At 42.1% G+C, this 20908-nt stretch overlaps 1 protein-coding gene and 1 pseudogene across 1 annotated transcript in view; one reads left to right on the top strand and one right to left on the bottom strand.

Annotated features, from left to right (window-relative positions):
• Positions 1–20908, bottom strand: part of TTC38 (tetratricopeptide repeat domain 38) — a 35199-nt gene that overhangs the window by 1748 nt on the left and 12543 nt on the right. Inside the window, exons 6-13 of the mRNA XM_034784257.1 lie at positions 19884–19959; positions 18504–18623; positions 14839–14898; positions 14057–14095; positions 13000–13081; positions 11872–12037; positions 2829–2988; positions 2472–2545 (exon numbers count right to left, since the gene is read on the bottom strand). Of these exons, the coding sequence (XP_034640148.1) occupies positions 2472–2545; positions 2829–2988; positions 11872–12037; positions 13000–13081; positions 14057–14095; positions 14839–14898; positions 18504–18623; positions 19884–19959 (777 nt within the window). The remainder of the gene's footprint in view (positions 1–2471; positions 2546–2828; positions 2989–11871; positions 12038–12999; positions 13082–14056; positions 14096–14838; positions 14899–18503; positions 18624–19883; positions 19960–20908) is intronic.
• LOC117871435 lies at positions 14138–14200 on the top strand (annotated as a pseudogene).

Raw genomic sequence — 20908 nt, 5'->3', positions numbered from 1 at the left:
GCCCCCCCCCCCCCCCAGAACGCAGGGGCTTTAAGGGCTGCAGGGCCCTGGGCTAAGGGGGGCCCGGGGCCCTGGCCTGCAGCTCTAAAGCCCCTTTTGGAATGCAGCCCTGCAAGCATGGGCCGGAGGACACAGGAGGAGCAGGGGCAGCCGCGCAACCAGCGGCTGGAGAGAAGCGGCGCTTTCCCCTTCAAAGCACCGCTTCTCTCCGGCCGGCTTTGAAGGGGGAAGCGCTGCTTCTCTCCAGCTGCTGGCTGCGCGGCTGCCCTTGCTCCTCCTGGGTCTTCTGGCCCATGCTCACAGGGCCGCATTCCAAAAGGGGCTTTAGAGCTGCAGGCCAGGGCCCCCTTAGCCCAGGGCTCTGCAGCCCTTAAAGCCCCTGCGTTCCGGGTGGCCCTGCCTGCCGGGGGACGGGACGGGACGGGACAGCTCCCAGAATCATGGCCATGGGGGTGGTGCGGCACAGCACCACCTGCACACCCCCTGCACCAAACAGGAGCTGCCCCAGGTAAGTGCTCTGCATCTCCTGCCTGCCCCACCCCTGAGTGCCCTCCTGCACCCTAACTCCCTCCCGGACCCTGCACCCCCAGCCTTGAGCCCCAGGGGTAAGCCAGGGGCACCTCCCCACCACAGTACAGTACTGTACAGAATAGAATGCCTTTTGTCTACCCCAAAAAAATTTCCTTGGAACCTAACCCCCCACATTTACATTAAAACTTATGGGAAAATTGGATTCGTTTAGCATCGTTTCACTTAAAGTTGCATTTTTCAGGAACATAACTACAACGTTAAGTGAGGAGTTACTGTACTTTTAATGGTCCATCCCCAACTAATGTCTGCATGTTGTCTAGTTTTGATCATAAGGGCTTTCTGACAGGGAGATAGAAGAATAAAATGAGCAAGGATCTCGTCATATCTGGGAGGCTGGAATGATTTTCATTACTTAGAAGCTAGGAGTCTGATTCTCCACTCATTTACACTTGTGTTAATCAGGACTAACTCCAGTGAAGTCAGTGGAGCTACTCTGGTGCCAGACTAGAGTAAGAGAATCTGGTCTTAAGGCTGCAATTCTTTCTGCTGGTCAGCACAGGTAGCCTCCTTCAATAGGCCTCAATATGGGGAAACGCATCTGCTACTCTGCTCACGTGAGCAGCTCTTGTGATTTGTGTCAGACTGCACAACGGAGAGCTGAAATATGGCTCGACAATAACTAGGCTTGGCAGCATCCCACTTTAACTGATAACTGTTGGCAAACATCGATTTCAGCTGACACACTGAAATCGGGGGCGTGGGGGAGGAAGAATCAATTGGTATCAGTCGGTGCCTGCAGGGATCGGGTGCCACTGGCCCAGTGGCAACGCAGGGAGGCCTCTGTAGCTCTGCCGTCATGGGAGTGAGGGAGCAGGTCCAGAACAGCGCGGCTGTATAGGGCTGCCTCAGGGCCAGTGAAACCCAATCCCTGCAGGCACAAAGTGTGGAGGGAGGCAGCTATCCTGGCGGGGCCAACAGAGACCCCCAGCCAGGACTGCGAGGAGGAGGACTAGGAGCCCCTGGCCATGGGGGAGGCCACTCCACAGCTGAATAGCTCCTGCTAAAATGCAGGAAGTCTTTTGCGGCCCCACTGTCACATCCGCTCTACCCTACCAGGACAGCAGCCTTGCCCACACCTTGAGCCGGCAGGGATCAGGTGTCACTGGTCCTGTGACCATGCAGGTAGCCCTCTGCAGCTCCACTGTCATAGGTATGAGAGAGTGGGGCTGTGAGAGTGGAGTAGCAGAAGGCTCCCTGCATTTATGTGGGGCCAGTGACACACTCAGTCTAATCTCCACAGACAGAAGGTGGTGGGGAGGCTGTGGTCGTGTTGGCCCAGTGGGAGGGGAGGTCACCCCACTGCTGAGCAGCTCCTGCCCAGGGACAGCTCCCAGACTCCTGACTGGTGTGTGAATGGGGCAGTGACACCTGATCCCCACAGGCACAAAGTGCGGGAAAGGCTGCAGTCCTGGCCCAGTGGAGCAGAGACCCTCCAGTCAGCACTCTGAGGAGGAGGAGACCACCCTGTTGCTGAATAGCTCCATATCCAGGTAGGAGCCATTCAGCAGCAGAGCAGCCTCCTCCGTGGCCGGGGATGCATCCTCCTCCTCGCAGCCTGAGCTGGGGGTCTCTACTGTGCCCTGCCAGGATCCCAGCCTTCACCAGAGTCTCTTGTAGCTGAACTATCGACTGCCAATGAACTGACAACATTGACCAGCCCAGTTTGTAGCAGCTGAACAAAGTTAATATTTGACAATTGCTGCAGATTGTGCCCTAAAAGATTAAATGTAATACTATATGGCTTTAGTTTTGCTAGCATATAATTTTACTTACAATTTACAATGTTTAAAAATATTGACAATTTCTGCTTTCATAAATACTATTTCTATTGATATATATCATGGAGTCCAGAAGTCCGTATTTTAGCAAGTGGTACTCACCTGGCCAGGTTCTGATGGGCTTTTGATTTGCAATTTAAAGCAGCATGGATCAATAGCTGGTTGAAAACATCCCTCTGACAAGAGAAGTCACAAAAATGAACATAAGTTAATATTTAGTAATAAATGCTGCAAGTAACAATTGCTTGGTTTCTAGGGGCTGGGTAAACCCATCCAGGAGGGATCTACTTCTCCCAACAACATTAAGCAGCTGAGACACAGTATTTATTATTTGTAAATTTGTCTCAATTATCACAAATGTAGAAAAGGAAAACTAAAAGGGAAGTGTAACACATGCTATTGAAAGACAAACAAGCCCTACCCAAATGCAATTAAAAAAAACCCCTTCAACCCCTTTACCTGAGCATTGCTGCCTCCGATCTGTAAGAGCTGGTAGCGAATTGGATAAAGTAATTCTACTGTCTTGTCATAATTTCCATTGTCAAACTCTACCAAAGCCTGGCAAAGTGGCAACCCCAACTTCGGAGCTAGATCCAGCTCATGGTCTTCACCAGGTGCTCTGCAGAACAAGAAAGGAGTTAACTGCCAACTAAGCAGAAGGTCAGACTGCAGCACTTGTATTCTTTAGTGCTGCTCTGTCATCTCCTGCAGCATGATACTGTCGGTGCAAGTTAGTTTCACCGAGTTTAAGGAACTGTGCTACACGGAATCAAATCAAACACACACTCTGTACATTTTGCTAAATAAATGTGGAGGTTACTTACATTACAGTAACTGTGTTCTTAGAGATGTTTTATCCCTAAGGATGCTGTTCTGCAGGATGTACATGCGCTTGTGCACGCTCAATCAGAGACTGCAAAGTAGTTTGCAGGCCTGCACAGAGCAGTGCCTTGTGTTTTGAATGAGGGTATATAAGGAGGTGCAAGCCGGCTGCCACTCAGTTCCTTCTTGACCATGAAGCCAGAAGATCCACAGCAGCGTGGAAGGAGGGTGGATCACTCATCAGGACAAAACCTCTCTAAGAACTCAAGTTACTGTAAGGTAAGTAACCGCTCCTTCTTCGAGTACATGTCCCTGTGGGTGCTCCATGGTTGAAAACTCCCAACCAGTGACTGAAGTCCAGTACAGTTTGTAGGACTGCATCACCAAAGGAGGTGTCATCTTTGGCAGAGGTAAGATGCATAATGCTTGGCAAAAGTATGGACAGAAGACCAAATAGCAGTCCTGCAGATTTCTGCTATGGGAACATCCTTCAGTAGAGCTCCAGAAGTGGACTGAGTGCCAGTGGAATGCGCTGTTACTCAGGAAGGAGGCTGCACACCAGCAGGTCAAGATGCAACTGAAAACCCACTTAGACAGCTTTCAGGTGGAAATTGGTTTGACCTTTCTTCATTTCTATGAATGACACAAATAACCCTGGAGAGGCCCAAAGGTTTTAGTCCTGTCTAGATATAAGGCAAGGGCTCTTTTGATGTCCAAGGAATGGAGGCATACGGTTTTGGGCAGAACACTGACAGGGGAAGCTCCTGGTTAACATTATATTCAAAGGACACCCTTGGGAGAAAGTAAGGGGGGGCATCGTATGAGCCTCTGTCAGGGTACATCTGGCCCACATCCATCCAGGGCGTCTCAGTCTTTGCCCACCCTATCGCAGCCAGATTCCTGAAGGGTCTACACAACATGTTTGCTTCGATTTGACACCCAGTTCTACAGTGGAACCTCAGCCTGGTTCTAAATGCCCTAAGTAGAGCTCTCTTTGAGCCAACGGCTGTCTGCTCCCTTCCCCACCTCTCCCTCAAAACTTCATTCCTAATTGCCATCACCTCAGCAAGATGAACGGGGGAGCTGAGAGCGCAGATGGCTGACCTACCATACACCACCTTTTATAAGGACAGAGTTATACAAGGCGCAGAGAATAGTGTTAATGCCCTGGACATTGCCAAGTGGACCTCTTGGGCAACCGGCCTCTGAGAAGCCAGTTGTCCAAGTATGGGAATACCCATAGTCCCCAGTGGCAGAGGCAAGTGGCTGCCACTGAAAGAATCCTTGTGAACGCCCTCAGGGCTGTGGACAGTCCAAAAGAGAGAACTCAATATTGACAGTGATCTATCTGTCCCTATTACAAAACACAGAAAGTGCTTGTGTGAGGGGTGGGTGGCTACATGAAAATAGGTGTCTGGTAGGTTGAGGGCAATGAACCAGTCTCCTGGATCTAAGGATGGGATTATGGTAACTAGTATCACCGTTCTGAAGTGTTGTGCTAGGACACAGTTATTCAAGGTCCTGAGGTCAAGAATTGGTCTCCACACTACATCTTTCTTGGGAACAAGGAAGTAACAGGAATAGAACCTTCTTCCAATGAACTCTAGTGAACCTGAAGAGAATGAACCTCTTATCTTAGGACTTCCTCATGAGAAGCATCCCTAAAGGGGATGGGGAGGGAGGAGTGGAATGGAAGTGAATAGAGTAACCCACTTCGACAACCTTCAATATTCACTTGTCTGAGGTGAGCGATTCCCAGGCTGGTAAGTAGTGGGACAGTCGGTCTCCAAAAGGCAGGGTAGTCATACAAGAATTGATCCGATGGAGTGGGCTGCTTGATGCCTTCAACTGAGGTGTCAAAAATGCCTTTTATAGGGAGCGTCTGGTTGAGTGGCCCCTGTTTTTGTGGTTTCAGCAGTCTCCAGAAGGGCTCCTGAGACTTAGGGAAAGTGTGCTGATGGTACTGGAATGATCTTGATCTTTGAGCAGTTTGGGATCTACTAAAGTGCCTTTTAATCACAGGCACATAAATCCCTAGTGACCGCAACATTGCTCTGGAATCTGTGTGTGTATGGAGGGAGGAGTCTGTGTGTTCACTGAAGCACTTAGGCCCTTTAAACAACAGGTCTTCCATGTTATTCTGTACTTCTCTCGGAAGACCCAAGGACTGGAGACAGGATGCTCTTCTTATGATCACCACCATAGCCCTGGAGGCTGTCTCAGCCGCAGAAGACCAGCTGGCAGGAAGTCTTTTGCAACCAGGGGATAAACTGAATCTTTCTGGTCTTGTCACAAGTGCTCAACAAAGTGTGTAAACTTGGAGTATGTGTTAAAGTTGTGTTTTGCCATTCAGGCTTGGTAGTTGGCAATACAAAATTGGAGAGCAGCTGCTGAGTAGCTCTTTCCTCCCAGCAAATCCAGCTGCTTGGATTTCTTGTTATATGGAAAAGGCCTAGAGAAAGATTGACTGCTTCTCTCGTTGGCTGCGCTGACTACAAGAGAATTGGGGCTGGGGTGGGAGTAGTACTCCATTCCTTTCGGTGGGATGTAATTTGAGGTGATGTGCCTTGAGAGCTAGGGGCTACAAGGTTCAAACTCATGCGCTGATCGTCAGAGTCCTGCACGCAAGGGACCCCAGCAACTTGCGAGTGTTCAGAGAATACAGAATCGGTCAACGCTACGCTCAGCTGATGTGGCAACTCATGGTGTCAGATGCTATCAGGTGGTCAAGGGACATCTATCTAGAACACATCACCGGACATCGGCAATACCAGGAGAGATGAACTGGAGTGCCGATGAGAAGCGCAGTCGGGAAAGTAACTGAAATATTTCCCTGATGGATTGCATCTTCTAACTGACAACCTATCCTAAATTCTCATTATTGAGGGACAACCTTCACTTATTGCTATATTTGCTTTCCACAACCAACTCTCTGTATAACTTTTCATGAGTGATGTACCCGAATATTTGGATGCTAATATCTAAATTGTATCGTTAAATGTATTAATCTTATTTGGGTTATTGCTGATTATGTACTATATGTATTGTATTACTTTTAAACCAACCTTTGTACTTTTGGATAATTTAAGCACTATACCCAGCTGTACAGACACTCTTTTCTTAACCTATGTATTACATAATTTTAGCATTAGCTTTAATAAAATTTCTTATCTGCCCACTTACACGTTAATAGCATTATGGCAGGTGTTTGCCATAGAGCGTATGCGGGCGATAACAATGCCTCATTGATGGGTTAATATTCAGGATGTCCACCAAGGAACATTTCAACTCCTGGATTTCCTCAAATGGGATTTGAAGAGAATCCACTAGCCTCTTCATGAAGTCCTGAAAGGCTTTGAAATCACCAGTGTAGGAGGTCAGTGCTGGCATTATTGCCTCATCCAGAGATGACCTTACAGAGGGAGGTGAGATGTACTTGACCTGAAACTCTTCTCTTCCTGTACATCATCTGGTACCTGAGAAGTGCACAGTACCGTGATGTACAGTACCAGAGGACAGTCTGCAGGTACAATACCAATGACTTTTTCTCAGGTATCCAATAGTACTGGTCACTGTAGGGATCCCCCGAGTCACAGCAACCCCACTGGGGAGGGGGATAAGGGAAGGGACTCCAATGAAAACCATAGTCACTGAGCCTATGGTATTTGGTAGTACCCTAGAATCCTCTTCATGAAAGGGACTCACGTGAGTAGGATAGTACAGTACCAGGATAACATCCTGAACTGAGATCTCTGAGTCCCACGAATCTTCCTCTGAGCTAAAGGGGGGGATGGCTCTCTATTGTCCTAACCAGGCTGGCGACTTAAGCAAGTCTCAACTTGCAGCTGTCAGGGTGGTACTGGAGAGGTGGCTCTAATAAATCAACTCAGTATTGGAGACTCAGGCTCATCAGAGATTATGAAATCCTCTGAAGAAAGGAACCTGGAAGGAGGTGGAGGTCTCTGATAGCCTTCAGACAAAGTGTGTGTCGGTACTGGAGGTGGAAATGCTGACTGGTGAGACGGAGGCTGTTGCAGTACGGAGGTGGTTGTACAATCATCTCCCACCTCAGATGTACACTGAGCTGCTGGTGCTGGGGCATAGATGATACCTTGCAGTGCTGCTATACACACAGGGCTGTCAGTGGTGCAACCGTGGTGGTTACTCTGGTGGTAGATATGTGTCCAAGTGGGGCTTCTTCCACAGTACCAATCCCTCCGTTCCGGACTCAGTCGGTGCCTCTACTGTACCCTTACAGAGACAAGAGGTCTCCCGAGAGCGGGTTTAATGGTTTATACCTCTCCAGGCAGGGAAAAGGAGTATGTTTCTTCTTTCGAGTTTTATTCTCTGGGGCCATAACCAAGACTACAATGGAGACCAAGGCGACCTGTGACATAGAGATCAATGCACGAGTGGGGGGGAGCAGACCTCTCCAGAGTTAGATCATGTTCTATTAACAGGAGCTTACATCTAATTTCCCTGTCTTTTTTTACTCTACCCTTTAAACCCAGACAAACCTTTCATTTAGAAGGATCCTGGGAGTCCCCCAAACACCACAGGCAACTTGAGTGTCTGTCACTATGGGGAAAGGACTGATGGCAGTCTGACAGGGCTTAAAACCTGGGGGTTTGGGCGTAACAAGTTGTGCTCTGGCACAAAAGAAAGGTCCATGAAGAGAGGAGAAGTCAGGAAGCCCTCCTTGCCCCTGCAAGCACAATAGTGCTAAATAAAATAAAGAGTAACCAAATGAAACTAAATAGAGAAACTATAAAATAATGAAGTAAATAAGAAATTAAGGATTCCCAAGGTGAAAGGCAGGAAGCTGAATGCTGCGGACAGCAGAATGCTCCATCTTGAGCTGCAGGTGGTTAAGAAGGAACTAAGTGGCAGTGGCCTCACCTCTCCTTATTTGCCCTCATTCAAAGCACAAGACGCTGCACTGTGCACGCACTGGCCCATAGACGCTACTTTGCAGTCTCTGATCAAGAGTGCCGGGGAGCACACATATCCTTTACAGAAAATCCATGGGGACATATACTCAAAGAAGAACCTTATTCGCTGTAACTTTAAAAATTCTGAAATCTTAAGTATTTTAATTGGACAAATGAAAACATCCTTTCTATAACCTCTTTTGACCTGAGTAGTTAGCCAATCATCGGGGGCCTTGCAGGTTGTTTCCACTCAGAGGAGATATTGATGATAAATAAGGCTAAGATTTAGTCAGGGGTATTTTTAGTAAAAGTCATGGATAGGGCACAGGCAATAAACAAAAAGCATGGCCCGTTACCTGTCCCTGACTTTTACTATAAATACCCCTGACTGAATCTTAGCTGCTCTGGGGGCCCCTGGGCACTGCTGCTCTGTGGCTCCAGGGGGGCCGGTGGCTGGCCCCTGCTCCGGTGGCTCACTGCCTCCAGGGACCGCTCCTGCTCCGGAGTTAGCTGCCCGGGACCGCCCGAGCAGCAGCCAGTGTTGCTGGCCCCAGAGGTGCCTCAGCAGCTAGCCCCGGGACCACCCCTGCAGGGGTCAACCACGCTGGCCACTGCAGCTGCAGAAGTCATGGAGATCCTGGAAAGTCACGGAATCTGTGACTTCTGTGACCTGCAGGACAGACTTGCAGCCTTAATGATAAAGTCAGATATTTCCTGATGCAAACCTGTTTATTAACAAGAACATACACAGAGTCCTGTTTCCTCAACACAAAAGGAAACGAACATACAACAGAAGCCAGTTTTTTTGCTCCATATTCCCAACCTCTTTTTCCAGCCAACCCAGCACTCGACCCAGAAAGCGCTCTCAGATTTTTCTCAGAGTCATGCTACAAGTGCTTTTCTGGATGTCCTTGGCTTTTTGATTGCCTTCTCTGTCAGAGTGCCACTCACACCCACCCACCAATATCCAGCAAACCTTTGCATCCACAAAGCTCAGTTTCTGACCAGCTTTGCTTATGGCCTGTGATTTGGGCAATAGCTCCTGTTGTTTCAGTTATCTTATTCCAAAAGGAGCCTAACTGATTCTTACATTATCCTAAATAAAAGGCAGGTTTTACACCCAGCAACTTCAACAGATTTCACCCCACCCCAGCACAACACAATGGAGAATTTTGTTTGCACACTGATCCACCCAAGAGAGGGGAAAGAGTCAACAGGTTAATGACCCAGTAGAACAGATTATTCATTAATCCAGTTTATTACCAATTCCCAGTATAAAACAAAGGGAAACGAAATTAAGCTGTGCCTGTCTGTCTTATGGAATATAGGTTTCTGTTTAAAATTTAATTTGTATAGTTATCTGTTGTCAGTTGAAGCATTTTCTTAGCTCTAGATTTGTTAGTATATGACCATTAGAAATCTTTATAACAACATAAAACAGCTTAACCCTGTGGAAATGGAGTGCTAAATTTATGCTACTGAATTTGATGAAGGAGCTAACCACAAATAGCTGAAAGACAGTACTCCTAAACTACTTGGAATGTCAGCTAGTTGGCCCAGGACTGTCTTTTTGTTTTGTTTTTGTACAGCAGGGTCCTGTTTCATGACTAGGGATTCTAGGCACTATAATACAAATGAATAATGATAAAGAGGCACACTAAGTTTATGAAAACTCACAAGGTAAAAATGTATATGCAATGTACAGCTGCAAGCAAAGAGAATATACAAATATATCTTTAAAATCTTCAAATTCATCCCATGTCTATAATAGAAAGTCTTGAAAATATACAGCAGGCTGTTGGATGCTTAGAATTTTATATTTAGATAAAATAAACAAATACAAATAGTTTCTAAAATAGGTAATGTAACTTATATTCTTGACATGAGTAACTAGTCCAGTTTAATACATCTTGGCTTAGTAAACATCAAGTTTAACTGGATATTTAGTTTTTCAAATATGCCTATTCATATCAAGATATGCTTTATAATGTAAATAAAGTAAAAATAAGTTTTATAATGGTTCAGACTATTGCAATGCACAGCAATTACAACAATGACAATGTTATAATAAAAGATGTAAAGAGAGGCCGACAAGCAGAGCAAAGTACTGTAGCACTGGGTGAAGGGTTAGCAGTACTAAGTGTAAACTCATTAAATGTTCTACAAAATAGCCATCCACTAAAGTTTAAGTTCTACAGTTCAGACAGTAGCTATAGAAAAGAAAAAAAAGTCCATCATGATCTGCTAGTAGTAGGCAAACCAGATTACACGGTTTTTCAACTCTACATTTCTCACATTTTCTTCTTGATCTCTTAAAGCCTCAGTGGATCATATTCACAAAATGTGAATCAGAGTTGTTCTGCAACTTTATGTCCAAAACAAAAATCCGTCACACTTGATATTAAGGTTCCAGTTCTAAAAAGGGTAGCAGGCATTACTCTTTTTTTGGAAGATTGTTAGTGATTTCAAGAGTTCAATAAGTTGCTTATAACCATGACTTATCTAAAACACTTTCTACTGTGCTTATAATCATCTTTAACACAACTGTAACATGCTTTTAACATCATTTAATCACATAGTAACCTTTTATAGACCATTTATAAATGGAACCATAATATAAAGGCCCTATCATTTTTCTAATGCTATGTATAAACCATCTCTATTTTTAGTAAGCTGTGTGTAGGGTGGGGGAGGGTTGTTGTTTTTCTCCCTCCAGAATACTCTACTCTTCTGCAAACTGAAAGACAAATCACATGCTCTCTCTTTTTTTTGTAAGTGAAAACAGCTGCCATTGTAGGTGGCTACCTATTTGCTAGCCCTGTCCATTTCAAAGTGTTCTGAGGTACCTTTATGCCACAAATATCTTGCATCTGGCCCCAAAAGGTAAGAAGTAAAAAGCACCAATTGGCTCAGATTGTACACTGAAGAATGAAGGGAAATCAGTTTCACCCATCGAAAATTTGTGTACATAAAACAAAATCGGGAAAAATGTAAGAGTGGATTGTCATTCTCATACTGCCTGTGATGGTGATCAATAGCAAAATAAGAAATATTTTTTTCCATACATAAACAAGGACGTGATAAATATTTTTCTATTTTGATGAAATACAAAAATATTAAAATTAGTATTGAAGAATCAAACTGCCAAATCTTAGCAAAATTATTTTGGCAGCAGTTTAAACTCCATTTCATGTAAAAATGATAATTTGTTGTATACCTATAGCAAATATAGGATTATCAATATGGACACTTTATAGATATCTGGTAATGAATACAGAACAATGTTTTAAATTGATGCAGCAGAGCAAAAAGGGCCCTTATAGGTAGTTGGCTTATTTTGTAAAGTTTGTTCACTACTTTACAAGAGAAATGCCTCTGTTCAGCAATGAACACTTACATCCCTAGTATATACCACTGTAAGGAAAACAACCCTGTTTACAGGTTAAGATGCCACAACCATTCAAAGCAAAAAACCTACAGTGCTGGGATGAGAATGCTGTTCTCTGACAAGATTAAATACACACTCTAGACAATTACACACACTCACAGTAAAAAGTAACCATTAGAAAATCCTTATTGTATAACTTCAGAGACAACACCCTGCTGAAACCAGAGTTCAAGTTATAACAGCCTAAACCAAAAAAAAATATTATGGTACCTAGCAAACTGGAAGCAATTAATTATAATACTAATCAACCTTGTAATGGGAAAATATTTATTCAGAACAACATTTTAATTCACTTGCTTACTTGGCAAGTTCCTGAAGAGTTGTTAAGAGCTCATTGGTGGTTTTGTGGTCTTTGGCTCCTAGCGAAGACATGAGAATGTGGACATCATTGAAAAACAGAACATGATCTTTGGAGTGTTTCTTTGTGAGTTGGATAACTTCATTCCACCTGTCTCCTACCTTTACACCTAGGAGTAAAATACGTGATTTAAAATAAGACTCCACTGCAAAGCAATTTTTTTAGCATATATTTCCAGTTTCATTCAGCCTTGTAAGCTTTAAAAACCACCTCTCAACGCAGCAGACTTTGTAACTAGCACTCAGTGTCGTATCTCCCACTTTTGAGCAAGTACTTTATTGCTTATCTCCAAAACCACCTTCGGTCACTGATGTCCTGGACCCCTTTAGATAAGGTTCATGGGATAGATGACTTCCCCCGAACACAGATGAAGGAGGATAATGCCCACAGTTGTCATTCTGGATCTGTCTGTGGCATTTGATTACTAATACTGGACTGCATATATAAATATGTGCAGCATGACTGGCTGTAGCAGAGTTCTGTGAAAATTATTATTTACAATTTAGGAACTAGTATTTTTTTCTGGAACTCTAACTTCATCTTCACTTTAGAAAGTAAAAACTCTGCTGGCTGTACATTTAGTCTCATGGAACTGTTCGAATGATGCAATACCTACAGTGGACTACTTATTTCAAATATCAAAATTAAGAACTAAATATTAGTGTTGCCTTGATATTGACTATAAGAGCAGCCAATAGCCGTTTAACAGTTTATATGTATGACCTTTTAAACTGAGGCTGAAAAACAGATCTCTGGGGACAGAGAAAGTGAAATTTGCCAAAAAAGAAAAACGTGATCTATGTTAACTTAGTTGAATGGAACTCTGTACTCACAGGAAAGTAATAAACTCTAGGGAGAAATAATGGTAATGCATGTTAATAGAAACTTAAAACTCAGCTCCCAAGAACAGCAGCTCTTTCAAGTATTTATTCTCTAAAATAACCCACTGCTCAGAGTTGCTCTATATATTTTTGTAAATCTTCTTCTGCATGTTGGAGCACAAGGAGGAGTTTTATCTTACTATTTTAAGAAGCACAAGTACAACTGAAGTAAAAACTAACAGTTCTTTACCTTCCAACTGAAGCCGGTACAGCATGGAGCAGTTATCTACTACATCTAGCATACTTCCACTGGAGATGCATTTGGGAGCAATCTGCAATCAGAAAGCATTCTTAAACTGCATTACATATATTTAGGTGGGAAGTTAATTTGAGAGTCAAACTTACTATGACAGTTCAAAATTAATTCTGTCTCTTTACTCTTCCAGATAGAGCTATTTTGTTACAAACCTAATCACATCTTTCAGAAATAGAACAATCCACACATAATATTCATATTATTTTCTCTCTGTTTTCCCATTTATAAAATCAAATACAGTGAGTGTGAAAACTGCTTTTCCCTATGAGCTCTGCTTTCCCAAAATGGAGCCATAAGTTCTACTATACTTTGCAACAGTTACTAGGTAGGATAAGATATTTTTGTAAAGTTTAACACCAAAACAGACTTGTTATGCTGACTCCTAGTTAATTTACTGTGAATTATTTTAGAAAAATTCCTCTAAAGTTCAAGCAGGAGAGAACTTTAACAAGTCACCCAAAAAGGAAAAGACCTGACAAAGGAAGTTGGAGCCAAACTAGTAACTGGCTTGGTAGTTAATCTGTGAGATCCAGTCTTAGTCATGATACCTTAGACCTATACAAAAACTATTTTACAAAGTGTTAAACTTTAAAAAATTATCTATATTTTCTTCTGGTGCCCTTAAGGCCTCTTCATAGCAACTAAGACAACATGATTAAAGATAACAGGGTATGAAAGTGGTACCAATAAAAATAATTGGAAAACACTAAAAAAATTAGTGGCTTCTAAAATGTGGTCTGAACAAAATAAAAATATGATGGTGTGATATAAAGGGTTTTTTTAGCACTGGTTTAGGATGACCTGTATAACTTGTATGTAATTTTCCCAGTTGAGTTGAACAATTTCTCTAAAATGCCAATTAAACACTTAAAAATAAAACCAGAAAATGGTATCACACTTTTATATATTTTGTGTCATATGAAGAATGAGGCAGGTGCACTCTCTCTCATTGGAATGTCTTTTCATTAAAACAAAATTGATTTATACTCACATGATTGTCATAAATTGTCAAAGCTGCTTCATAATCACCCTGTAAAAGCAAAGGAGGATTGTGTGATGACCTTTAGGATACAGTATCATAGCCAATGAGGTTAATCTGAGGCATGATTATTGCTAGTTGTAAACTTTTCCCAGTGTCCATAAGTGACTGGCTTATTTCTTCTTCTTCCCAATATCTAATCTCAGTATCTGAAAAAAGAGCTCCCGAAATCATCCTGCATAAAAATATAGTACGTATTGCAATCCAATACGCTCGATAGAAAAATGTTTGTAAAGGGTTTCAATACATCTGAAATACTTTTAATAGGGAGAATTTAACAACATAAAATCTCTGATTCTTTAACATAATGGCCCTATTGGTCAGTCTCAGGTAATTTTTGCAAACTCCAGCCCCTTACGTTCTTTTTGCTGGCAAACTTTGTATTGAATTCAATGGGAATTTTGCATATGCAAAGACTACAGAACTGGGTTTTCTTTCTATCACAAAATTAGTGAATTTGCTTTTAATGTAATATTTAATTGTCTCAGCTCAGTAATTTCTCTACATTCCCGTACAGATTATTTTAGATTTTTTCCTTCTAAAATATCACTTTTGAAAACACTTTAGTAAAGCATCAAACACCACAAATTATACTGCAGTATATTCATAAATACATCCAAATATTAAGAAGGGAATAAAGCAGTCCATACCCTTTTGCTCAGGACTGCCTGCTAATATGAGACTATTCATCCACCTGGAGCATACAGCATATAGATGTAGAAGTGTGCTCCTACCTTTTCAATGAAATACAAAGCCCAGTGCCAGTAATTATGGCAAGCAAGCATGTCACAGTCCTGAGAAGAGAGAAAAAATATTTTACTTCCAATATAAACTCATATTCCAGCTGATTTTATATGGCACTCTTCTCCTGCAATAAATCAGAGGGCATAATAGATCAGTGGATATTGGAACCAAGGAGCATACACGATTGTTCCATTCTGAAAACTAACTATGGAACCCTCTTATTCAATACACTTGCTCCTTGTGGGTAGAGACACACAAATATGGAATCTCACAATACAAGTTCTACAGAGCCACTTTTCAGAGCAGAACTGCATTTTGACTCAGACTCTACCTCATTCTGCAACATCTTTATTGGAAAACCTCCAAACTGACAGGATTAATTTCACACCTTTCTGTCCAGCCACAAACTGACAGCATAAGGTCAAATACTCCTCTCCATCACACTGGCACAAACCCATTGGAAACAGCAGGCTTCCACCAGTGTAACAGCCAAGAATCTGCGTCAACAATACATCTATGACAACTCAAATAAGCACAAAAATCACAAAGACTCTAAACCCCCCCTATTCCTGCACAGCAGGGCGGTTAAAATTAATCTTATCACAAGGAGGACAATGTGCTCATTTAAGAGGTGACCACAGCAATATTAACCTCTGAGAAGCACCCGTGTTCTCAGGATGTCAGCATTTTATGATATTTACATAAGCCAGTAGTTTATCATCACTTGTTTAATATTAAGCTGCAAAAGGATTACTGAGTCAGATGGTTACGCGTCTGACATAAAAATGACATTACTAAATTCGGCCTATACAATAATCTGTCTCAAATGTCATGCAGGTAAGATTATTGGGTCCCCCTCCATGAATAAAACATAGCTGCTTAGTGCTGCCAATTATGAGTGTCATACACAATTAAACTGTAATTGCCCAAGGCAGTGCAGTCCTGTGGGCTGCTCTAATTCAGAGGAAGGAAAAAAAGGGCAAACTGCTTTATTTCATTAGTGGATCAGTTTGGGTGAAGAGAATAAAACAATAAAATACAGAGCCACGCAGCTCCTGAATGTATTGGTCAAAATAAAACTAACCAGCAAGAAAGTCCATGCAAAATCTACACCTCTCTTCCTGGGGAGGATAGAAGGTAAATTTTCAAAAGCACCTAAGTGATGTAGGCACCTACGTCCTATTTCCAAAAGTGAACTAGCACGTAGGCCCCTAAGTCACTTAGGTGCTTCTGAAAATGTTCCTCAAATTGTCTATTGTTACATTTTTAGGGTGTTCTTGTTTGTTTGGGTTTTTTTGTTGTTGTTCTGTTAAAGTCGTTCTGCAAGGGGGAATTTAAAAAGCCCTTTCTAAAATGACATCCCTGAACTTTGAATGAGCACTCAGAAAGATTTCTGTTTATAGTTCCAATCGTGATATTCCTAATATTTCTAACTTCAAAAAAACAACCCAAAAACATTTTAGACCGTTTTTAATACAACTCTGCTCCTTGTGTATAGTGGAACTCTCTAGTGCTTGGAGGGACAGTATGCAAAGTGTCTGCCTGTTTGTGTGTTAAGCGATTACACCTACCACATAGCCCCTTGAAGAGGGGCCTGAAGGTTCCCATTTTCGGAAGGAGTTCTGGGAAAGGGTGTGCTTAAGCTAGGGGGATACTCTGGAGGTCAGTGGTGGTCTTGGGGGCATAAGTCAAGTGGCCTTTGGGGCTTCGTTTCCACAAAGAGGTAACAGACTGAGAGTTGGTGCTCAGGAAATGTGTCCAAAGAGGGGAAACACTGCTGCAGCCTATTGAGACCAAGGGAAGCTAAACAAAGAGGGGGAATTCACTGTCTGGACCTCTCCCACAGCAATCTGTTGAGTGTCCAAAAGGCGCACTGGACTAGACCTGTGTCAGATGAATACTGTATAAGAATCAAACAACAGCAAAAGGTATAAGGCCCTGCCATGCCAATCGTAGGAGTCCCCAACCGCCCCCTGTTAATTTCTTTACTGAACACCTCTTTTTAAGTCCTTTTCCAAGCCATTTAACTGGTCAGTGTATACCTTCCCTACGGAGTACCTGCACTGGACATCTGCCCTACATTTAAATAATGAGTTGCGACATACGGCCTACCACCCGTCATGTCATGCATGAACAGAGCCCTTCCTGAACCCACTGCGGGGAAGGCGAAAAAAAACCCAACTGCACCCAGGCCAATATGGTGGTAAGGGAAAAATTCCTTCTCAGCCCCTCTAAAAATGGGGCAGTTAGCGTAATGCCCACAGCAGGCACTGACCAAACCTGGTATTTTTCACCTAAAAGGGAGGGAGGGTGGATCCTGCTTCAGCCTTGGTCTGTGTAAAAGGCTCGCAGCACCGTGCTGCTCCTTTTCAAACCCTGCATTCCCAGGGGATGGGTCAGTGACCACTCTGCCCCTTTTGCAGCAGTTTTCATCTATCCCCTCCCCCACCCCCAGCCATAAAGCACTATTCCCTTCACTCTCACTCAGCCTGCCAGCCAAACATCCCCCTGCTTAAAGCTGCAGGGCGGTCGTTGCTCAAGATCCAAATCACAAGTGGGATGTAAAATGTTTGACCTACCAACATTGGCCATGTCTCTTTAAGACTTAAAATGTCTAATCTTCTTGTGCTTATGAACTGTAAAACATTTTATATGCAAGATCAGACACTGGTTGAAGACCAGGATTTACCACAATATTTCTAGGTAAAATAAGATGAATTTAGGAGAGGATAGAAATGCTGACCCCACTGAAGTCAATGGCAAAAGAAATTCAGTTGATCTTAATTCTCTTCAAAAGTAAATTAAACTGAACCAAATTAAGACCACTTTGAGAGTGTCAATACAGGCATTTAATGCAGTTTAACTAATCCATTTTTAATTCACACCTTTAGTTAATGCAGATTAATTTTTCTGAGATCTCCATGCAGACAAACTCTCAGATTTACACGGGTGTGAAAGAGGAGAATTTGGCCCCTTGTCTGCAATGTTTCATCTCAGGACAAATTCTGAATGGCTGAATTAGAAATCTTAGAATTCTACATCAAGTCTTTACAATGAAAAAGCAGTTCTCAGTTTTTGTTTTCTGGCAACATCTTACACAGGATTCTTACTCCTGGTTTTCTGTTAGGGCTAAATCAGAAGTGAGAATCCTTTGTGAATGGTGCCTTCAGGGAAGTAGAATTACAGGTAAATAATTTTCCATTCTCTTAGGCGTGCTGGAAATCTTGACTTCCATAGATGTCAATGGCAAAACTTGTATTGACTTCAATGAAGCCAGGATTTCATCTATTTCCTTTAAGTGTCTTTATCCGGGCCAAGAAAATAGAAATATCGAGGGAGGAGGGGTAGCTAATTTTTTTTTTTTAATTGTGCATTACCAATCTCAGCCATAAGTGCTGAGGCTAATTTTTTCATGATTAATACCAAGAGTGAATTTCTGAAACGTGGAACTGTGGTTGTATTTTCTGCCTGTTTCCCAAGTGCCACGAAAAAAGGTTCCACACTGAAGCAGCAGCTTCCTCTTCTTTGTGAAAGTATTCCTGTGAATTTTGTACTAGATCTGATGAAAAGCACATCAAGAGGAATCACTAGTATTCAGTGGGAGGGGAAAAACCCCACAGCCAGCAATTTCAGAGGAACTGTTAAGGAAATTTACCTTCCAGTTGTTTTCAGTTTGCTTCATAAATGTCAACCCATTCTTCAGGTCTGCTTTCATTTCATTTATGTGTGCTATGGTATGGACAGACCATCCATCTGATTGGTTTATAGCTAAAGCCTGATGGTGGGAAAAGAGAAAACACCATGATGTGTACTGGGTAGATTACAAATAGCTGTACATACTGTCACTAGTACAGAAATTGAAGACTATTTTCTCAGGTACGGTAGGTATTAAGTATATCCTTGCTAATAACTTCAATCATATCCTGTGAGACTGGTTTCAGCAGAAATGGGAAAAACGTTTACTGGAGTTCACTTGTTGGCATCTGCTTAACAATGATTAAGAATTAATTACACAGTAGTTTTAGAGAATGAAGGCCTTAATCAAGACCACCAAATTACACTTCATCCTACAAACTCTCCTTACACTTCAGCCTCAGAAGAGTCACGTGGCCAGCACAAAGCCATCCCCACGCCATCCATATGGGGAGCATATGAGCTGATCACTTGCTTTAAAAGAAAATAATAATACAATTCCTTGCAGTTAACCACTTTTCCTATAAGAAGAACAAAGGCTCCGCTAGCTTCTGAATATCAGATACATGTATCTTTACCATTCCAACAATTCCCACTCATCTGTAAAATTTTCCCCAATTTCAATTATTGACAATTTAATATAAAATAAAAGATTTAATTTTTGTTATTACTTTCAGCAATCTGACATGTAAAAGCAGTTTGGCAAAAAAATGAACCTTTGAAAATACACCAAGGTGTCAACTGATTCTTATTGTGCTATACTTTACATAGGTTTCTCAAATTACAGGGACCCTTTGTCATACAGATATGTTGCCAGCTTTTCATTCCCACTGCAAATAACGAGATCATCTTTATAAAGCGTGAATGAGGTATATCCAATTTACCAAGGCATTATACAAGTTGCTCATCAGGTTAACCTACTGTACTGCTGATATTCTGTGACCTTCACCAAGATTTGATGGCAAGTGGACACAGGTCTCATATATGCTGTATTTCTCAATGAGAAGTTTCCATTTTAGTCTCTCCAGCTTGCGTAGCAAGATTCTTTCTGATCTCCACTCTCATTCTTCCTCTCCCCCACCAATCTTGAATTAAAAAAGCCAGCAAAAACTGAAGAAAAAGGAGAAATCTCCTTTTCTGAGTTTTTAAAAGCTAACACCTATAATGGCAAAGTCATTATTATGAAGATGTAGCACAAGAATAGTTATGAATTTCAGCACAGTTGCTTACTTTTGTTTAGTTAATTTTAAATGGTCATAAACCATCTCTCGCAAACAAACATTTGCATACTAAATAAGATTAATAATTTAAAACCTTTTAGTACCAATGATGTCCAGCTTACCTCACTGGCTAGCTTTTCAGCATGATCAAAAAGGTTAGTTTCCATCAGTCCAAAAGAGAAAATGCCTTTCACATAGCTAAACAACAAGAAAAACCCATTTAGCAGTAAGCAGATGAAGCTAATATTGCAAAACACATTAAAATAATTTGATACAAAATAACACTTACACGGTTAGTAGTAATATCAAATAGTGGAAGAAGGAAAAAGAGCGCAGAATCGAATTGTTTTCTCCTACAAAAATTAGCATATGCAGGAAATGACCAACTTTATCTTTCCCAGCAAACACTGAAAAGACACGTATTCATGTGTTGTGCCAACTACAAAATCACAGACCTTTGTAAGATATAGAGTACTATTGATTTTCTGTTGGATAACAATTACAACTGTATCCCAGGGCTGCATTTCCCTCTCAGCTCTGCTTCTCTCTTCTGAAGTCCTGCAATTTACTTGACCCCAGTGAAGTCAATGGAAGCCTCTTTAGCTTCTGACCTGCTACAGAACTACTAGATGGCACCAAAGACATATCTAGGATTATACTAACAATTTACAGAAAACGTATAAATTTACTCTAACTAACCTAATTTAAGACTAACTCCCTAAAAAACAGTAACTAAACTAAGCTAGGAAACTAGTTAGCGAGCTGTGGATACAAGGAATCTGAAGAGGTTCATGTCCTTCTGTTGCTACGGTTGGAAGGAACTGAGGCAGCACAAAGCACCATGCATCTTTTTATATCCTCCCCCTCAGAATGTTCTGGAACACTGAGGGGAAGGAGAGGAAGGGCACATGAGTGGTTCTATCTGGAAATGCTATGAGAAGGTTTCACCATCTAGGCTGTACCGGCTGGCACATTCCATGAGTGGAAAAACATTGAGGACATTCAAAGAAACAGCTCAGTTAAAAACAATTGAACAGTGGGTCAGTAGGAAAGCAAGAAGAGATGTTAATTCTTATGTGCATATTTTTAAAGCCAGGTTGGTTATTTACAACTCCCTTATCTGTCCTCAGATAAGAGATTACAGGAA

The sequence above is a fragment of the Trachemys scripta genome, chromosome 1 (genome assembly GCF_013100865.1).
Source record: "Trachemys scripta elegans isolate TJP31775 chromosome 1, CAS_Tse_1.0, whole genome shotgun sequence".
In the NCBI taxonomy this organism is placed as follows: Eukaryota; Metazoa; Chordata; order Testudines; family Emydidae; genus Trachemys; species Trachemys scripta.
Note: the sequence above shows the minus strand (reverse complement) of the source record. Positions and strands in the feature narration are given on the sequence as shown.